We start from the raw sequence: 20612 nt of genomic DNA, 5'->3' as shown, positions 1-20612 counted from the left end.
TCTAGAACCTACTGGAAGAGGCCCCAGGAGAAATCTCAGCTGCAGGGAAGATTAATTTCCAGTATTAATATTTAAATCATAATATTTAAAAGAAATACAAAGTTGAATAAAATATTAATTTTCATAGCAGAGGCTGAGTATCAGAATCTGAAGGACCATAATCTATGGATGCTCTGAACACACAAGGCCTATAAGGAAACATTTTCTGACAAGATAGAGGATGGAAGGTTCTAGAAAGTCCTTTACCAGAGGCCTTTACAAATTAGAGGCTGTCCAAACTGGTAGGCTAAGTGTTGTTTTGCCAGAAAGTTGGCAGGTGACTTTTCTAGCCTTATATCCTCAGGACAGTGGTCCCACGTGCAGAGAAATAAGACAACCCCAAAATGACTAAGCAGAATCAAGGGGTGAGTTTGGGAAGTATGGACCCCACTCCACTTCCCACCCTCACTCCCCTCCCAACCAAGAGATTCTGATATAAATGGTTGGGCATAGGGCTTGGAATCTGAATATAAAACCCTTCTGAGGTGGTTCTGATGCCCATCCAATCAAGAACCATTGGTCTAATGATGCCAGCCAGGGACCCCAACTTTTAAAATCTGCTGGAACTTCTCAGAGAGCAGCCACTCACCGTTTCATTCTTCTTGCTGAAGACTGGCATGGCCACAGTGGTGAGGAGCATCAAGCTCTGTGCCTGTGAAGTGAATAACTGCCAGGGAGGAAAGAGCAAAGGACAGAGATCTCAGAGTCCATAGTGTGGAGGACCCACAGTCACCAATGTCAACTATCGCTGAAGTGTCACCTTCCAACAGGAAGACGAAACCACAAGTGAGGTTCCCCTTCTCTGCAAAAGGACAGCTGGCAGAAATGCTGAAGGAGAGAGGTGGGCTGGAAAGGGGACCAGGCCAGTGTCTCTTAGCAACGATAGTCCTAAACCAGGACAAGTGTCAAAACTCCAGAGCCCACAACCCAGCTCCCAAACATGCTCATGAAGTACTCTTGTCTTGGCCATGCCAACGATGAGCGTGAGCCATGGAAGGGGCACATCACACACATGCCCAGAAATCTCTGCTGTGGATCCAAATGACAGCCCAGGGCAGTTAAGAGGGAGAAGGACATTGACACAGAGCCACCCACAAACACAAGCACATGCATGAGGAAGCATAGCTCAAGGGCAGGCATAGTTGTAGCTGACCTCAGGGTCACTCCCAACACACATGGGACAGACCCACAACCTCTTCGTCACTCAGAACACCAGAGCCACATCATTCCACACCTCCCAAATGGCCCTCCTCCCTGACTGCCTCATCTCATTGTGCAGCCTCCTTCAGCCTCCTTGGAAGGGGCTCTGCACAAGCACCCCACTTTATCATGAAGATAGGTCCTCACAGGTGGCATGCACAGGTATGTTTAATATGTGTGATCTTCATCAGGATCAACCAAAGGAGGGTGCTGAGCCATGAAAGTCTATAGTATACTTTCTTGGAGAATGAATAACTTTTTAAAAATTGAATATATTTGACATATAATATTGTGTAAACTTATGGTGTTGCTTTGATACATTTACATATTGTCACATGATTGCCATTGTAGTGATGTTATTTACATTACATAATTATAGTAAGATATTGTCTATATTCATTATACTATGCATAGATCATTAACCATCAAGTCTCTTCCCCTTCCTCATCTGGTTTTTCACTTTAGAGTTTGGAAGTAAGGTTTTCTGAAAGTGAGTAGTTTCAGTTAACTAATGTTTTAGTAGCTACTGGAACCAGGAGGACCCTGGGGTTGACCAAGGGGATGCAAGAAGCAGCCTGGGTCCCTGATGACCAGGAAGTTCCTCATCAGCTCTGGGATGCCACCCCTAAAGTTCTTTTACATGAGAGAGAAGTACACTTTTCTCTTATTTAAGCCACTATGTTCAGGTCTCTCTCAATCCCAGTCTGAGACTTTACCACTGAAGCAGGTGGCTATGTATGTGATATGATTTGAAAAGTGCCAGGAAGGTCCCTCTTGCCCCCACACATCTCATCTACTTTGGCTATCTATTCCTTTGTGTAAATCACTGCAACCCACAGGCAGTCTCTGAAAGTGCAGGAAGGGGAGCACCTGATGAAGCCATAGTATCTTGAATTACTGGTTGGCTACCTTTCTTCCTGAAACAGGTAGGAGAGAAGAACAATGAGGGAGGTGAGGACAATGGGAAGAAGGGAGGCACAAGTCTAGAGAAAAGGGGTTCTATCCATGGAGAATAGCCTTGGACATGTCTGCTCACGGGGTTTCTGGGCCTCTGGGGGTAACATACAGACAATGGGTCTTCTAGTGGGCTAAAGGTATTCACCCCTTCACGCCATCTCCTGAGGAGGTGCTCTGCTCACCCCTCTCCTGACCCAGGAAGTTACCTATTACTCCCTGGGGCCCCTAACTCTGGAGCAGGGTCAGGCCCCCACCTTGCTGTCCATGTAGGCTTCTGTCCAGGTGATGTCATGGTCATGGTTGATGACCATGGGGCGGCTGAGCACGTGCAGGTACTCCATCACGTTCTCCTGTGCATCTGCCAGTGTGGAGATCTGTGTATAGTAGCCTGGCAGAGGAAAGGGTTGTGTGGTTGTGAAAAGCTGGGGGTTCAACTTGGAATCACTCTGCAGGGCCCACAAATGCTCCCCCAGCTGCTCTCAGCTTACAGGTTGGGCTCTCACTGGGAGCTGCCCTGGGCCACAGGGAACTACTTCCCCCAAGGTTGTGTCCTTTCCCGCGGGCAGCTGGAGGCCAGTGGTGCTGCCTTAATCTGGGAGAACTGTGGGGGGACCTCTCAGTCCAGAAATGCCACAGGAGCAGCAGGGGCCTTGTGGCTCTTTTTCCCTCTCATGATTATGCCCTCCTCACTTCCTTACAGGGTCATCTCCCAAGAGCACCCCCTCCTGCAGGCAGCTCTGTATTGGGGTCCAGTCTAAGACAGTAGCTTGGTGTCCCCTAACCCCCCTATCTCTGACTACTGTCCTTCCTTGTTTACAGGGAGGGGTGCTATAGACTTTTGGTTGTAGCCACAGTGATATTTAAAAGAGCAAATGGCTTATAAGGCTCTGAATGCCTTAGTACATGTTTACCTGTCTGGTCTCATTGTGCATCACTTCCCACAAAACATTCATTCCACCCTCCAAAAAGTGAAACTGCTTTCCATTCCCAGCATGCTCTTATCTCACACCCTTTGAACATGATCTTCACTCTCTCTGGAACACTCTTTAATGCTCTCTATGTTGGCTGACTCCTACCGTTCTCTATATCTCAGCATAGACACTTCTTCCTTTAGGAAGCCCTCCCTGCCACCTCCAAATGGGGGAAGTGCCTCTCCCATCAATCTCCCAGCCCCTGTAAGGTCTGTGCCCCTCTGCCCTTACAGTTTATATCACCACTGATGGCTGATTTGTCTGTTTGCTCTGCTGGACAGCAACAAGAGCAAGACTGAGTCCATCCTGACCACAATTTGGAAACTTTGCCAGGCATGACAGTACATTCTCAATAAACTTTGGTCGAATCAATAGGGACCAAGTTGGCATTGCACAGCCCAGATCTTTGGCTCTGGCCAGAGACAGATGAGGACTGCACCCAAAACATTATTCTAAAGAAAATTATGACCCTCTGCTTTGTCTAGAAGCAGAACCAGAGTAAATGGACTTAATTTGCAACAGAGGAATGGAGGCTAGACATCAGAAAGAACTGACATTTAAACTGTAGGTCTCACCCCTGCATCACTCTGTCTGTATTATGATTCATACAGGCTTTATTTGAAGAGAGAATTTTGTCTTCTGCAAACACTGGACAGATGACCTCTCAGTTTCATTTCAGGTGACTTTATAAGTTAGAGTCCTGCAGGGGTGATCATGTATTTACTCAAGGTTTCCTGGGGCAATCTACATTTTGTCTAGATTTTTCCAAGTTAGAAGGAGGGGCAGATACTGTTATCTTGACACAGTACCTCTGTAAGGCCCCAATACAGGAGCCATGGCTCAGAACCTCCGATGACTGGGTGCAGGCTGCAAGCAGCTCTGCTCACACACCACCTACCTTTGTTGTTGCATGCAATCCACTTCATGCGGTCAGCAAAAGTCACTTCTCTTCCAATCAGATAAGTGAAAACTCGAACCTAATCCACAAGACACAGATGCACTCAGCAGACATAGATCCTGGCCATAAGTAGTGTTAATATTATTTATGTGAGACTTGGATGTCAGGTCAAGCATTTTGCTGACTTTGAATTCTCCACTCTCATCCTTTTGACCAGAAAGGACCCTGGGGCCTAGGCAGCAATGGGACTTGCCAGGACCATGGTAATGTGAGCCAGGTATAGCGTGGAGGGTCACAGCCTGACAGTTTTCATCTGAACACCACATCTGGTCTCTCACCCAGAACACTCTCTCACATGAGTCCTCTGTGCCTAGGGTCACCATAATTTTGGAACACCAATCTGGGACATTTACTAATGTGTCTAATGGAGCAGGACATTTGAACTCAGGGCAGGCCTGGTTTTTCTGGGCACCACTGGTTATCCTATGCAGGCAGTAAGAGAACGCTTCCCTTGGCCCCTTCCCTTGCCCCCTTGACTTCCACCAGAAGGGTAACCTTGCGGTCAGGCCAGTTGTACTTCTCAAATACTGGCTCATAGTCTTCCACAGCCCCATCGGTGATCAGCATGATGGCCTGGTTGCAGAGGCTTCCTTGCCGGGCCTCTTGGAACTGTGTGGGGAAAGGACAGGTAACATGACTACAGCCCAACTGTCCCCCCCACACCTCCACCCCGTCTCCTAACCCTTTACTCTCCTGGAGCTTCACCAGGTGTCGGTACCTGCTTCAGGATCTGGAAGGCTTCAGTCAAGGCTTGGTTCACAACCCCCACACCCTTGACCATCAGCTCATCTACCAGCTGTTTGAAATGCTATCATGGGTAAAAAATTAGAGGAGAGTCAGTGGATTGATGGCCAAGGAACTTTCATCTGTGGTCTTAATTTCAGAGGCTGTTTAGAGCTATTTGCCCAGAACATGACTACAGGATCCATCTCTTCATGATCCAGCTAATTTCATGGCTGGACCCTACAACAGATGTTTCTTAAATGCCCCCAAGATAAACAGAAAGAGTGCAAGTGGCTAGGTGCAAACACATCCCCACTACTGGAAGGAAATGCCAAGTGTGAGCCCATCCAGAGCAGGGAGGACAGTTCAGGCAGACCTGCTGGGAACCAATGCCCAGATCCCCAGCATCCTCAGCACCCAGACCTACATAACCCAATGGTGAGCATTTCACAGAAGAAACCATGGAGGCCGCCAGGGGCTCCAGTGTCCAACCCGAGGCTGGGATTCAAGAAGAAGCCAAACTCAAATTCTCCAGTCACAGAAAGAAGGATCTGTGACCTGCAAACTTTTCCTTTCAAAAAAGTTACCACATCCTCTCCTCCTTGGCCTTTGAGAAAGACTCAATCCAATGGGTTTGAACTTCTCTTCCTTTTGGGGAAGTTCTTCATGAGGACTGATACAGTGGAAAGACCCACAGAGGAGGCAAAGAGGGAAACTGAGTCATGGATAATCCACAGAGTGAAAAAGCAGTTCTGAATAAGTGAGATTTCCTTTGGATGGGAGGTCTCTCTTTGCTCACTATTCTGATAAGCAGGCAGCATATTTATGAGGCAATTTCTTGGGGGTATTTACATGGGTAACTGCTTTTCCTTCTTTCCAAGTGCAATGGGAATAAGTAAAGGGGGCCGTCAGGAAGTCTGTTCAGGTGACTGCCCACCATCCTAATCAAGCAGGGGTTCAGAAGCATCAGGCACTCACCTATGGTGGACACTCACCTCGCGATTGTCCCGATCTGCCTGGACAAGGATCCCTTTAAAACAAGGCTCGATGTAATGGATGTAGTCACTGTACTGTCGTTGCAGAGGGCAGAGGGGACAGAAGAGATAGGATCAGTTTGGAAGCTCAGGAAACTCACAGGCTAACTTGGCACCTGTGTAATATTATCTTGGAGTACCCTATGCTTCTGGCAGTTTTTCTGAGTAGAGAGAAGGGGGTACAGAGGACAGTGGGGCTTTAACTCTAAAAATTCTCCTCAAATCTTGGTCTTGGTCTTCTCAGATGGCTGAGTGATGTCCATCTCCTAGAATACACAGAGAACCTGAAGGCACTGAGAGAATTCCTTTGGTCTCCGCCCTTAGGACAAGACAAAGTGCCTTCCACAAGAATCCCAGAGCCTTCTAGTTCTTCTATGTTCTGACCCCTCCCCAATGCCTGGGTATAGGGATTAGGAACTGAATTCTTTTACCTTACCTTTTGTCTTGCATTTATGATCAAGATCCTCTAGCTGTCAACAGGGAATGGGAAGGGGGGAAATGAATGACTACTGCCCTCTTTTCTTAATCTCTCCATTTCCCTATAGTTAGAATTCAAATCTTGAAGATGTCTTTAATCTACTTCTGTTTAAATACAAGAGGGAGAGAAAGGGAGATGATGGTGACATGGTGGTAGGAGTGCAGGCAGATTCTAGGGCAAGTGCTGGGGTGTTCTTGGGGAATGTAGGGAACAAATGTTTCTCCTGCCTCTCTTCCCCAAAAGCAGGAGAAGGGTTGGGAGAAAGGTGGGGCAGGCTCTGCAGGAGGAGCACACTCCCACTCTTGTGAAAGACTGAGGCCTGTCCTTGTAACTGTCCTGTCACTGCTGCAGGTCATGTCTAGGGATGGAAAGGTGGTGGAGTTGGGGAGGGCGAGGTCCAGGGGTGGTGTGGGTGGGTAAATGATGCAGGCCTCAGGGGAGCAATTCAGAGATGGGGGAGGGGCCCATTTTGCCTTGGTATTTCTTTACTAGATATATAAATTCCATTGAAGACAAGCATTTTCAGCAATGTGACAGAATGATGGGGAAAGCTTTGGATCAGGTGCCTTCAAATTGATGCCCCCAAGGTGGCAGTCAACTCTGCCTCCTTGGAGGGCTGAACTGGTCTGCTCTTTCATTGCATTGAAAGCATTCTTCTGACTTGTTATCTTCCCATTTCTTTCTGCTTCATCCCTCTCCTTCATTATTTTTCTAGGACAGGAAGACCTATCCTGTCTAGAGCTATCCTCAGGAAGATTTGCCATGCAAGCAGGACCAAGGTCTGCTGGTCCCTTTCTAGCCCCCACTACCTACATTCCCCTTCTCCTAATGTGTCTGGATTTGGTGGGACGAAGAAGATGGGGGACTGGGAATGTAAAAAGCAAGAGCGCAGGGCTCACTCATCCTAAGCATAATGGAGAGGCTGTTCCAGGGATGGGTACCAGTCAAGAGCACATGGATGGGGGTGAGTTAAGTATCTGCTCAGGGCAAGTGTCTCTTAATTTTTATTCTCAGACTCATCTGAGAAATTGATGAAATCTGTGGAATCAGAAAAGTGGATGCACACATTTTACACACAATTTCAGAAACTCTGTGGATCCCTTAAAGCCCATCCTTGGTCCAGTTTAGGTTAGAAGCCCCAGCTTCAGAGAAGAGAATCATTCTACAGTGCGAAGCATCAAGTGATTGTGCGTATAGGTCATTCTAGTGCAGGCAGAAAGGTTTTTTTTTTTTTTCTGGGGAGAGCTATTCTAGAATAGGAAGGCACATTTACCGCAATGATATTAACAAAATCATTCTCCCCCAGTGTGTCCAGGATGGTGGAGATGGTGTGCTTGGCGATAGTCATCCGCAGCCCCTTCATGCTGCCACTCGTATCCACTACAATCACTATGTCCTTGGGAGAAGTAGCAGCTTGTATATACCTTTAACAGAAAGAAAGCACAGGCCAATAATGGGAAAACTAAAGCCAGAACAGCCACCCAACTGAATCTCTTGTTATTTCTATTCAGATTGTGGCTCAGGTGTACCCAAGCTTCAGGGCAATGATACATCAATGCTAGCTTTTATCATGTCCCATAACCACTCAGCACAGTTCTAAAGCCATTTTGGGGTCAAAAGTTGGGACTGTGCTCATCTAATGGACGTATCAGGTGGGAGGAAGGTGCAGTCCCGGTGGTAACCCTTGTCCTTTTTGTTTTGGACCAGCCAGGGTCCTGGAGGGACAGGCAGCAGGAAGGGAGAAAGCTGGATTTCACCTTCAGATTCCATTACAAATCTGCCAGAAGAGGGGTGTGAAGGGAGGGGAGTGTCTGGCAGAGGGTTGATTTGGAGACAGCTCAATGTGCTGGAAGGAGGTTTGGGGTAAGAAAGACAAATGTGATGAATCCTAGAGCAAGGGCAGCTGCAGAGAAGGGAAGTACAGCTGGCAACTCTTCCTGCTTTTGCACTGGGTTCGGGTTCTACACACCTGAGGCCCTTGGCTGGTGGTGGGGGTAGGGCAGTGACTGGAGGAGAACTGGGCAGAACCCAAAGGTTATAAGAGAGATACCAGCACCAGACACCGTTCCCCTGGAGCTCTTACCAGCCACGATTTCTGCAGTCAAAGGCAATGACTCCATTCTCATCAGGCGTCCATTTGATGCCTGGGGAAATAAGGGCTGGTTCTTTTACCAGCTCAATAAAGAGCACTCAGTAAAGAGCACAGAATGTCCAGTTTGGCCACCCCAAGGCAGGGCCAGCAGCGGATCTGGACAGCAGGTGTGGGACCACTAGATCACACCCTGTAAACTGAGGCAGCAGGCAAGGAGGAAGGGCAACTTATGGAGGGATACCTACCACCAACACTGCCCAGACCCAGAGTTGGGGTTACTTTTACAGGCCCCTCAAAATGTGATACCTGGGACTCATTTGTGACTGAACCTCACACCAAGTTGTAGAAGGGGAAGCTTGAAGGAGGCGTGACAGTTAACATCCACTACCATCAGCAAAACATGGACAGAGCGATAAACAGCCAGGTACTCTGTTCTCTAGCTCACCCGCTTTACTCAGCTTAATTAAGATCGCTGGAAGAAGTGATTTGGCTATAAGACTGTAAGCTCCTTGAAGTCAAGGATTCCAGGGCCTAGTATAGTGTCTAACATAGTACCTAGCAGAGTTGATGCTCAATAAATGTTTGTTACTTGAATGCAAAATGAATGAATGAGTACGAAAGGTCTTACCTTGAGCACTCACAGAATGTTTTTGTCTTATTCATCTGATCAAAAACTTGGATAAATGTACACAATGCACAGATAACACTGACATGATCAATGATAGAATCTCTTTTGAAAGATTTTAATGGTTGGGAATAGTGAGTTCAAAATAAGGAGATTAAAAATAACAGGTGAAAGTGTAGTTGGTTATGTTTGGGCTACAAAAAAGGTTGTGTCAGTATCACGAATGTCTAGAAGCTCCAAGGGATCATCCTTTTCCATAACAGTTAGACTTCAGATGAGGTACACCCTCTGAAGCATTGCTTGTCTCAAAGGTAGGAGATGTTTTCAGTGATCATGCCCCCAAAACCAAACAAGTGAAAGCCGAGTTTCAAGAGTGAGAGGCAGGGGCCCGGGCAGCCAGGAGCCAAGGCCTGGAAGGAAGAAACAGGACCAGAGCATGGTGGGAGCTTGAGTAACAATGGCTCTTATGTAGACCTGAAGGCAGCTGTGAGAAGTAGGGTTTTCCAAAGGACACATTCCTATAGCAGAAGCACGGGTGTGGGGAATCTGATTCTTAGAACAATAATGAGGAGGAGAAACTGTGTCTAAGGTTCTCAGTTCTGAACCAAAACCTTGGAAGAGGGGTTTAGTGGTCCTGGTGGGGGTACCCTCAACTCCAAGAAGAAACAGAAGTGGTCCTCTTGGGGGGAAGCTTGACTCTTGAAATGGTGTGGCCTCACAGGTAAAGATTACCAAAAACACAAGAAACAGGCAGTGTGAGTGAGAGGCAGCAGAAGCAAGAACTATCAGCTGTATCCTCCCAAGGATTACAGGTATTGAAACTACCAAATACAAAGTAGAAGATAGCTATGTTGGAGAAATCATCAGGAAGAATAAATAACAAGAAGTGATTAGGAACAAAGAAACAGCCTTAAGAATATGGAACATTTTTCTAAATGTTGAAAAAAATGCATAACGGATTATGCAGACAGAGGTCTGCATAAGAGAAAATCCATGCATTTGAAAGATTCCCCCAGAGACTAGAATGAGAAGGTCTAATATATATCTGGCTGGGGCTGTAGAAAGAGAAAAGGGAGAGCGCGAGGAAAGACAATGGTCACAGAACTGATGTTGGCAAATGCTCTAGGACTGAGAAACAGTCTGAATCCATAGATCTAGAAGGCACAGCATATCCCAAGCAGGATAAATAAGATATCCACATGTAGACACATAGTAGTGAAACCGCATAACTCCGAGGGCGAATACATACATACATACATACATACCTTGAAAACAGCCAGAAAAGCGAGAATGCTTACAAAGGAACAGCAGTTAAATTGATAGCAGATTTTCACAACATCAATGGAAGTCAGAAGACAGTAGAAACACAGTTTTAAGGTGTTGAGAGAAAATAATTGTGAATTTAGAAATGCATTCCCAGCCAAACAATCATTAAAGAATACAACAGTTTTGATAGAGAACAACAGTGTTGTTTTCTGAAATCTGCTTGGGGGTTTCTAGTTCCTCTGTGCTATTTCTCAGGGGTGTGTCATCAAATGTAGGCTTAGTCACTCCTCTTCAAAAAAAAAAAAAAAAGACTTGGCCTTTTCTGTTTAAATGAGATGACAACAGGAAATGATTTATGTAACTCCTAAGAATAAAAAAGGATGAATTAAAAAGCAAAACAAAAAAGTGGGGATAAAATAAAGCGGTTATAGATAAACAAAGCAGGAGCAATTTACCACCAAGAGACCCACCAGAAAGGAACTTCTGACATTTACTTCAAGAAGGAAAAGGATCTTGAAAAGACAGCTTGGGATGCATGAAGGAATGGTGGGCAAATAAAATAGTAAACAAAGAGTCCATTCCAAATAGGCATGTCTGTCTCAAGTAACAGCATAGTATCTAATTTGTGGGGATCAAAAAAGGGATATATTACGTGACAATAGAATGGAAGCCAAGGTGGGAGAAGTGGATGTAAGCACGAGTCCTAAAGCTCTTTTGTGACTGGAGGAAGAGTAAAAATATTATTTACTTTTAACATCATGTGTTAAGTATGCCTGATAAAATTTCAGGGGTAATTACTAAAAGAAACAGAAGGATAAGTTCTAAACTGATAGAAAAATAGAGAAGTAATGAGGGAAGGAGATATTTATCAAAAATGCCAATCTCTGAAAAAGACAAAGGGGAAAGAGGAAACATAAAAATAGAAGGACCAATAAAAATTTTAAATATCATATAATAGCATGTTTACAAATTTCAATACAATAAATGTAAACAAGTTTAACTTACCAACCAGTAAAAGACATTGTCAGTCTCGATAAAAATTGAAAAGCTATGAGCTATTTTCAAGACATATGATTAAAGGAAAATGACATAGATGGTTGGAAGTAAAAGGAGGCAAAAAATATGTATTACCCAAATACTAACCAAGAGCAAACTGGTATCACTCTGTGGATATGAGACAAAATAGATTTATAACAAAAAGTGTCAAAGGGGCTAAAGAGAGTCAAGCAGACATAAATCAGCAAAGAAATAGAAAATTTAAACAATGCAATTAATAAGCTTGATTACCAACATATGTAGAATTTTTCATCCAACAATTAGAGCACACATATTCTTCTCAAGCACATATGGAATACTTATAAAGTTTGATGACGTACTTGATGGCATCTCAACTAACTTCACATAAATCAGTACCACATATGCCATGTTTTCTGAATGCAAATAAATTGAATTAGAAATTTATAATAAAAAGATAAGTATATGTGGAGAAACGGGAACGCTCTTGCACTGTTGGTGGGAATGCAAACTGGTGCAGCCACTCTGAAAAACAGTGTGGAGTTTCCTCAAAAAATTAAAAATAGATCTACCCTAGGACCCAATAGCACTGCTAGGAATTTACCTAAGGGATACAGGAGTGCTAATGCATAGGGGCACTTGTACCCCAATGTTTATAGCAGCACTTTCAACAATAGCCAAATTATAGAAAGAGACTAAATGTCCATCAACTGATGAATGGATAAAGAAATTGTGGTTTATATACACAATGGAATACTACTTGGCAATGAGAAAGAATGAAATATGGCCTTTTGTAGCAACATGGATGGAAGTGGAGAGTGTTATGCTAAGTGAAATAAGTCATACAGAGAAAGACAGATACCATATGTTTTCACTCATATGTGGATCCTGAGAAACTTAACAGAAACCCATGGGGGAGGGGAAGGAAAAAAAATTAGAGAGGGAGGGAGCCAAACCATAAGAGACTCTTAAAAACTGAGAAGGATCTGAGGGTTGATGGGGGGTGGGAGGGAGGGAGGGGAGGGTGGGTGATGGGTACTGAAGAGGGCATATTTTGGGATGAGCACTGGGTGTTGTATGGAAACCAATTTGACAATAAATTTCATATTTAAAAAAGATAAGTATAAAATACTTACATACTTAGAAATTTTATAAATTAAAAAAATTTTTATATTATATATATAGAGAGAGAGAATCCCAAATAAGCTCCATGCTAAGTATGGAGCCTGACATGGAGCTTGATCCCATGACCCCATGATCATGACCTGAGCTGAAATTGAGAGTGGAATGCTCAACTGACTGAGCCACACAGGCACCCCTATAATACACTTTTAAATAACTAAAAGATCAAAGAAGAAATCGCAAGGAAATTTAACAATATTTAGAAGCAAATGATAATTTAAACACTACCATAACACCAAAAACACAGATAATAACTTCTGTGTATGAGAGGACACAATCAATAGAGTGAAAAGAGAACCACAGAATGGAAGATATCTGCAAATTATTTATCTGATAAGAGGTTAATATCTACCAAATATAAAGAACTACAACTAAAGAACAACAAAAGCAAACAATCCAATTCAAAAATAGGCAAAGGACTTGAACAGACATTTTTCCAAAGAAGACACACAATGGCCAATAAGCAGGTGGGAAGATGCTCACCATCCCTAATCATTAAGAAAATGCAAATTGAAACCATGATGAAATACCACTCATATCCTTAAGATGGCTACTCTCAATTTTTTTTTTTTCACATGACAAGGATGGGGAGGAATTGGAACCCTTATGCACTTGGTAGAAATGTAAAATGGTATAGTTACTATGGAAAACAGTATGGATGTTCCTCCAAAAATTGAAAACAGAATTGCTATATGACCCAGGAACTCCACCTCTCAGGACATACCCAAAATAACCAAAACCAGGGTCTCAAGCAGGTATTTGTACATCCCTGTTCACAGTAGCATTATCCACAATAGCTAAAATGTAGAAGCAGCAGCTCAAGTGTCCATCTTCAGATGAATGAGTAAATAAAATGTGATCTATCATACAATGAAATATTATTCAGCCTTATAAAGGATGGAGATTCTGACATATGTTACAACATGGATGAATCTGGAGGGCATTACACTAAGTTAAATAAGCCAGGCATAAAAAGACAAATATTGTAGGATTCCACTTATACAAGATACTTAGAGTAGTCAAATTCAGAGAGATAGAAAGAAGAATGGTGGTTGCCAGAGGCTGAGAGGAAAAAGGGACGGTGAGTTATTTTTTCAAATTGGTAGAGTTCCAATCTTGTAAGATTAAGACAGCTCTGGAGATGGATGGTGGTGACAGTTGCAAAATATTATGAATGTACTTAATGCCACTGAGTCATACACTTAAAGGTAGGTAGGATGGACTAGTACAAATAATACTAAAATTTGTATGGAACAGCAAAAGACCCCCCAAATCGCCAAAGCAATCTTGAGAAAGAACAAGGCTGGAAGAATCAATTGCTCTGATTTCAAACTATACTATAAAGCTATAGTAACCAAAACAGTATGGCATTGACACAAAATAGACATATAGATCAATGGAATAGGAGGGAGAGCCCAGAAATAAATTCACAATTATATAGTTAATTAATCTACAATAAAGGAAGAACATACAATGGGGAAAAGATGATTTCTTCAATAAATGGTGCTGGGAAAGCTGGACAGATAAGTGCAAAAGAATGAAGCCAGACCACTTTCTTACACCATATAAAAAAATAAACTCAAAATAAATTCAATACCTAAATGTAAGACCTAAAACCATAAAATTCCTAGAAGAAAACATAGGCAATAAGTTCGTCAGTCTTAACAATATTTTTTTTGGATAGGTCTCCTCAGCAAGGCAACAAAAATAAAAATAAAACGGGACTATATCAGGACACCTGGGTGGTTCAGTTGGTTGAATGTCCAACTCTTGATTTCAGCTCAGGTCATGATCCCAGGGTCATGGGATCAAGCTCCGCATTGGGCTCTGCACTGAGCATAGAGCCTACTTGAAATTCTCCCTCATCCTTTCCCTCTGCCCCTCTCTCCAACTTGGGCTCACCTGTGGTCCTTCTATCTCTAAAATAAAAAAATAAGAATAAAAATGGGACTACATCAAACTAAAAAAATTTTTCAGTGAAAGAAATCATCAACAAAAGGCAACCTACTAAATGAGAGAAGATATTTGCAAGTGATATATAGTAAGGAGTTGATATCCAAAATATATCAAAAACACTCATAAAATTCAACAAAAAAACCAACGTGATTAAAAAATGTGCAGAGGACTTGAACAGACATTTTTCCAAAGAGATGCCCAATCGACACATGAAAAGATGCTCAACATCACTAATCATCTGGGAAATGCAAATCAAAACCATAGTAAGATACCACCTCACACCTGCCAGAATAACCATTATCAAAAAGACAAGAAATAACAAGTGCTGGTAAGAATATGGAGAAAAGGGAACCCTTATGCACTCTTGGCAGGGAATGTAAATAGGTGCAGCTACTCTGGAAGACAGTATGGAGGCTCCTCAAAAAATTAAAAACAGGACTACCATACAATCCAGCAATTCCACATCTAGATACTTATTTGAAGAAATAAAATGCTAATTTGAAAAGATATATGCACCCCTATTTTCATTGCAGCACTCTTTACAATAGTCAAGATATGGAAGCAACCCAAGTGTTCATCAATATGTGAATGGATAATGAAGATGTGGTGTATATGTACAATAGGATAATACTCAGCCATAAAAAGAATGAAATCTTGCCATTTTCAAAGACATGGATGGAGCTAGAGAGTATTATGCTAAGTGAAATAAGTCAGAGGAAAACAAATACCATATATGTGGAATCTAAAAACAAATGAACAAACAAAAACCAGAAAAAGACTCATAGATACAGAGAACAAACTGGTGGTTGCCAGAGGGAAGGGGTTGGGAAATGGGCAAAAGAGGTGAAGGGGATTGAGAGGTACAAAGTTCCAATTATAAAATAAATAAGTCAGAAGTATGTAATGTACAACATAGGGAATACAGTCAATAATATTGTAATAACTTTGTATAGTAACAGAGGGTAACTAGACCTTTCTAGGTGATCATTTCATAATGTATAAAAATATTGAATCATTATGTTGTATGCCTGAAACTAATATAATATATATCAATCATAATTCCATTTTATAAGTTAGGGTGGCACATTTTATGTTATATGTATTTTACCATGATTAAAAATTTTAAAAACCACTACTAACTGCACCTGTGAGATGCAGCAAAAGTGGAGCTTCTAGGGCCAAGGTATTGCCATAAATGCTTATTTTAGACATAAAGAAAGTCTTAAAATTAAAGCTAAGTGTCCAATTTAATAAGTTAGAAAGAAGAACAGTAGAACACACTCAAGGAAAGGGAAAAGAGGAGATAAGCTCAGAGCTGAAACAGATGACTTGGAGAACAAAGATGCAATAGAGAGCAGTCCACGAAGACAAAAGATGATTCCTACCTAACAAAATAGAGAAACCAGTGGCAGGATAATGAAGAAAAAAATGAGTAATACTATAGATAAAAGGGGACATAATTATAGATACAGCAGGGATTAAAAAGATGATAGAATAATAGCTTCCTGGAAATAGTTTTGAAAACCCAGATGAAAGGGATGGATTCTTAGAAAAAGAATTTTACCAAAGTAAGAAGAAATAGAAAATCTTATGAGTCTTGCAAGTATTAAATATATTGAAGTGGTAATTTAAAATATCCCCATAAAGAAAACATCAGGTCTATATGGTTTTATAGATGAATCTTAACAAACTTTTCAAGGAAAGGATCAGTCTAACTTATTTAAATACTTCTAAGAACCAGAAAAAGAGGGAATACTTCCCAGTTTATTTTTTGAAGCTACTATAATTTTGAAAACCAAAGACAGTATAAGAAAAAAATTTACAAGACCATTTCACTCATGAGTGCAAAAAAATCCCAAACAAGGTCATTAATAAACTAAATCCAGCAATGCACAAAGACTAGTTTACTATGATCAAGTTATGTTTTCATATCAATGTAAGGATGGATTAACATTGGAAAAGTCAATAGATAATTAGACAAATGCCATAATAGGCATTCACAGAAGAAGAAATACATACAATACATGACATATGAAGAAAGAGATACTCAGCTTCACAACTGATCAGCCAAATGCAATGCCAGACCAGTGAAATACCATTTTATACTAAAGGGTTATTAACAAAATCTTTTAATGTTTAACAATACCCAGGATTTCAGAAAATGTGGGTCAACAGACTCTCTTATTCATGACTGGTGGGAATATAATTGGTACAAGTATTTTGGAGAACAATTTTGCACTTTCTTGTCATAGTTGAAGAGTCACATATCTCATAACCTAGCAATTCCATTCCTAGGTACATACCCAAGAGAAATTCTCAGAATATGTCTCAGGAGACATGTATAAGAACATTCATAGCAACACTGTTCTTAAAAGGAAAAAAAACAGAGAAGAAAAACAAAAAATTGCAAACAACCCAGATAGGATCAGGAGGATGAATAAACTGCCATATTGGCCCACAAGAATATGATATAGAAAAAAATGACAAAGTACATATGTGACATATGTGACAGCCCAGATGAATCTTGCTAGTATAATACTGAATGAAAAAGCAAACTCTGAAAGTCTATACTCAAAACCAGTTTAATAAATTTTAAAAACAAGCAAAACAAAACAATATATTGTTTAGGGAGATGTCTGTGTGTTTGTAAAAATGATATAAAACTAAGCAGAGAGCCAAAAAAGTCAAATAGAGGGATAAGTTCAAAGTGGAGAATAGTTGTTACCTGGTCAGTTGAAGGGGGTGAAATCAGGGAGAAGTCAGAGGGGCAGAGGCCAGAGGAGGAGCACATAAGTAAATAGAGGTTTGGTGACATTCTAGTTTTTGCGTTGGTGATGTAAATACAAGCATTCACTGTATTATAAATAAAAATTAAAAAAAACACAGAAATAGGCCTGCATGGACCCATGAGAACAGTGTACCATGACCGTGGATTATGGTCACCCCAATACTGTGCACCTAAGGGCTGATATATATCTATAAATGTGGGTGCAGATGTGAGAAGTTGCCCTCCCCTCTTCATAGACTGATGGGCCATATCTGGACTGTTTTGTCTGCACACAAGTTGATGTCTCTGGATGTGGCAGAAATGTGCAGGAATTGGACCCTGAAGAACACCTGAGGGACATGTGAGTTGTCTTCAAGCATTTTAAGGGCTGTTCTAAGGAAGAGGGATGAGCTTGCTTGTTGAGGCTGCAGAGAGCAGAGAAAGAAAGTGACTGGTTGTGGATTTGGGCAGAGAAACAGGGGCATGCTAAAACCCTGTGTGTGAGTTCTAAGATCACGTGTCTTCCTGCAGAAGAATTAGCTTTTCCAGCCTGGGGACACAGAAGGGTCCTAAAGGACTTCTGATTTCCTGTCTCAGAAAAACAGGGCAACTTCAAGACTTTCAGGAGTGTGCTAAAATATAAAAATGGGTTGGAGTAAAATGCAAACCTTGTGGTAGATGTTTCTGTTTTCTACTTTTATTGATGGACAAGGGACTTTTCCCGTGCCATCTATTAAGTTTGCCACTAACCACATATTAACTGGTGACACTTTGTGCATTGCTGTTGAAAACTTCAAGTGAATATGCTCTTTTCTCCAATTAGAATGTAAACTTCTTAAGATCCAGAATTGTTTTATCTTCCTTTGCATTTTCCACAGTGATTTTCATAGGACAAGAGTTTAATGTGAGCATTTTGTGATTAGTTACCATGGTGTTTGATAGTTTCATTCATTCATTCATTCATTCATTCATTCATTCATCAGCTATTTATTGTAAATGTGCTTATCATGTTGTGAAGGGTGTCAAAATGTGGGTTGGAGATGCTTTTGGACAGGAGGGGCGTCCATTCACTGGGGGGTCTGAGTGCCAGGGCCCATCTTCAATGTCTTTATTGCCTTTGTCCCAGAAAAGCTCAGAAGACCATGGAGATGCCTCCTGATATCCCTACCTGGATAGATCCTGAAGAATCCAGTGGAGCTGCCAAAATATTGCCATGTCAGTGTCGGGTCTCTTTGGAAATTCTCCACAAAAACAGTGTTCAAGGCTTCAGACATGTAGACTCCATTTAAAATGTCTGGGTCTAAAAGTTGAAATTATAGAAAGAACTGCAGAGAAACTAAATCAGAAGAAACAGTGACCATCTTTCTCCTGCCAAACACACACGCAGCCTGCAGTGCTGTTGTTTACAACTTTCTGCTACGTTGCATTTGGCGAGCCACACTCACACCCTCTAATCGAGGAATGCTGAGTTTTCTCCCAGCCGAAACTGGCGTAGAATACTTTTTCTTGTTCTCCCCAGTCAAGGAGGTTGGAGAATCAGATTGGACTCCTCAAGTCTTCTCAGGAAAATGGAGGCAAATCTTTAAAACTCACCAGTACCACCTAACAACTACAACTGTTAAGAGAGAGTGCCAGGTTGCGGGGTGGGGCAAAGGAGCTACCTTTGTTGTACACGTTCGTGGGCAGCTGCACGCTGCTGATGGAGGTGTTCACCATCAGGTTGCTGAAGTGCGCATTGGATTCAAGGACAAACTCAGCCCCCAGCTCCACGTAATTGCCATTCTCATCCCTCTCGTTGATCAGGACAGAGTTGTAATAGTTAAACTAGGGGTGGAGGGAAAATAGCAGCACAGAGACAGTGTGGACACAAGAGACATACAAGGTGAGAAAGAGAAAGAGAAATGGCACAGATCAGAGCACTCAGATGTGAGAGGTGGGGTCAGACGGGCTGACAGCATCCATACAAGCAACATCCATGGACAACTGAGGCAGTGACCTGTATTACACATTTGGACAAATACAGATCCCAGACAGTTGGAGAGCATGGTTGATTCACTTGGTTTTTGATGTAAGTTGTCTAGATTACTGCCTCAGTTCTCCACTTTGTTTGTCATGTGTGGGCATGACCAGATCAGAGCCAGAGACGGGTAGGTAAAGGTCCAAGGTGAAGTAAAGAGACAGGGGCAGCCTCATGGGCACCATCAATTTTCTTCCAGTGTAGGAGGGCTCCTAGGAACCCAGAGTGGTGGGTCCTGAGAGGTGAGGCTTCTCTCTTTAGAAAACAGCCTTCAGCCTGGGCCCGAGGCAGGGTCTGTGGCCCCCGTGTCCCTCTGAGGAGCCAGCAGTGTGCTCTCTGCCTCTAGCATGTAGTGTTAAAGGGTCTACTTGGAATACCACACTTAGAGCCATGATCAGACCTACCCCACTCCCTCCACACCACCTGGTTCACATCTTGAACAGCCCCCTCAGGGCACCTTATGTCTTGCCCCACACCACAATACTGCTGATTGCAAGAGCTTTCTTCTTTCTTTCTTTCTTTCTTTCTTTCTTTCTTTCTTTCTTTCTTTCTTTTTTTACAATCAAGAATTGATTTAAGTTTTCATCATTTTTTTAGAAATAAAAAGGTCTAAGGACAGATTTGCTTTTTAAAGCAAAAAAGTTGCAAAAATGAAAAAATGATAAAATGTAGTTTTGTTATATCCTAATTGCTTAAGTGTGTTCTGTAAATTCCAAATAAGTAAAATAATATAAAAAATATTTTCAAATCTTTATAGAATGAAAAGAAAACCACAATCATTAAATACTCCTGGATTTCCTTTACTCCTCCCACAGATGAATTCACAAATATATAAAAACTGACATACATTTATCCTCCTGCTGGTGTTGATCCTATTATCTGGGAACAAGCCAAGGTGAATAACCCTGATTCTGAAAAGTTAATTCTGGTACTCATGGTGGGTTTCAAAAAACTTCTTCGAAGACTGAAGTTTCAAGATCAGATGACTAAGCAACAGCAGACCAGATTAGATATCATATCTGAAGATTAGCGAATTACAGAAGAATCAAACCACAACTATGGCCAAAATTGCACAATACAAGAGGAAACTCATGGACCTTTCCCATAGAACTTTACAGGTTCTAATCAAACAGGAAATTCAGAGAAAGAGTGGGTATGCCATTCAAGCTGATGAAGAGCAGTTGGGAGTTCAGCTAGATACAATTCAGTGTGCACTGAATGCACTTACCCAGTTTAAGGGCCAACTAAATGAACTGATGTCCCAAATCAGGATGAAGAATCATTTTGGTACAAGAGCTTTCTAAAGCACAAATCCAGCTGTGTCCCTCCCCTG

General features: G+C 42.0%; 1 protein-coding gene across 8 annotated transcripts in view; it reads right to left on the bottom strand.

Annotated features, from left to right (window-relative positions):
- CACNA2D4 (calcium voltage-gated channel auxiliary subunit alpha2delta 4) overlaps positions 1 to 20612 on the bottom strand; it is a 113104-nt gene that overhangs the window by 80029 nt on the left and 12463 nt on the right. For all 8 annotated transcript variants that reach the window (XM_045061207.1, XM_045061206.1, XM_045061208.1 and 5 more), the window contains exons 5-14: positions 18924 to 19086; positions 18431 to 18562; positions 8444 to 8504; positions 7634 to 7784; positions 5844 to 5918; positions 4844 to 4933; positions 4621 to 4734; positions 4066 to 4144; positions 2451 to 2584; positions 629 to 706 (exon numbers count right to left, since the gene is read on the bottom strand). In XM_045061207.1, coding sequence (XP_044917142.1) covers positions 629 to 706; positions 2451 to 2584; positions 4066 to 4144; positions 4621 to 4734; positions 4844 to 4933; positions 5844 to 5918; positions 7634 to 7784; positions 8444 to 8504; positions 18431 to 18562; positions 18924 to 19086 — 1077 coding nt within the window. The remainder of the gene's footprint in view (positions 1 to 628; positions 707 to 2450; positions 2585 to 4065; positions 4145 to 4620; positions 4735 to 4843; positions 4934 to 5843; positions 5919 to 7633; positions 7785 to 8443; positions 8505 to 18430; positions 18563 to 18923; positions 19087 to 20612) is intronic.

Source organism: Felis catus, chromosome B4 (genome assembly GCF_018350175.1).
Source record: "Felis catus isolate Fca126 chromosome B4, F.catus_Fca126_mat1.0, whole genome shotgun sequence".
Classification (NCBI taxonomy): domain Eukaryota; kingdom Metazoa; phylum Chordata; class Mammalia; order Carnivora; family Felidae; genus Felis; species Felis catus.
The sequence above is the reverse complement of the archived record's forward strand: the minus strand, read 5'-3'. Positions and strand labels throughout refer to the sequence as shown.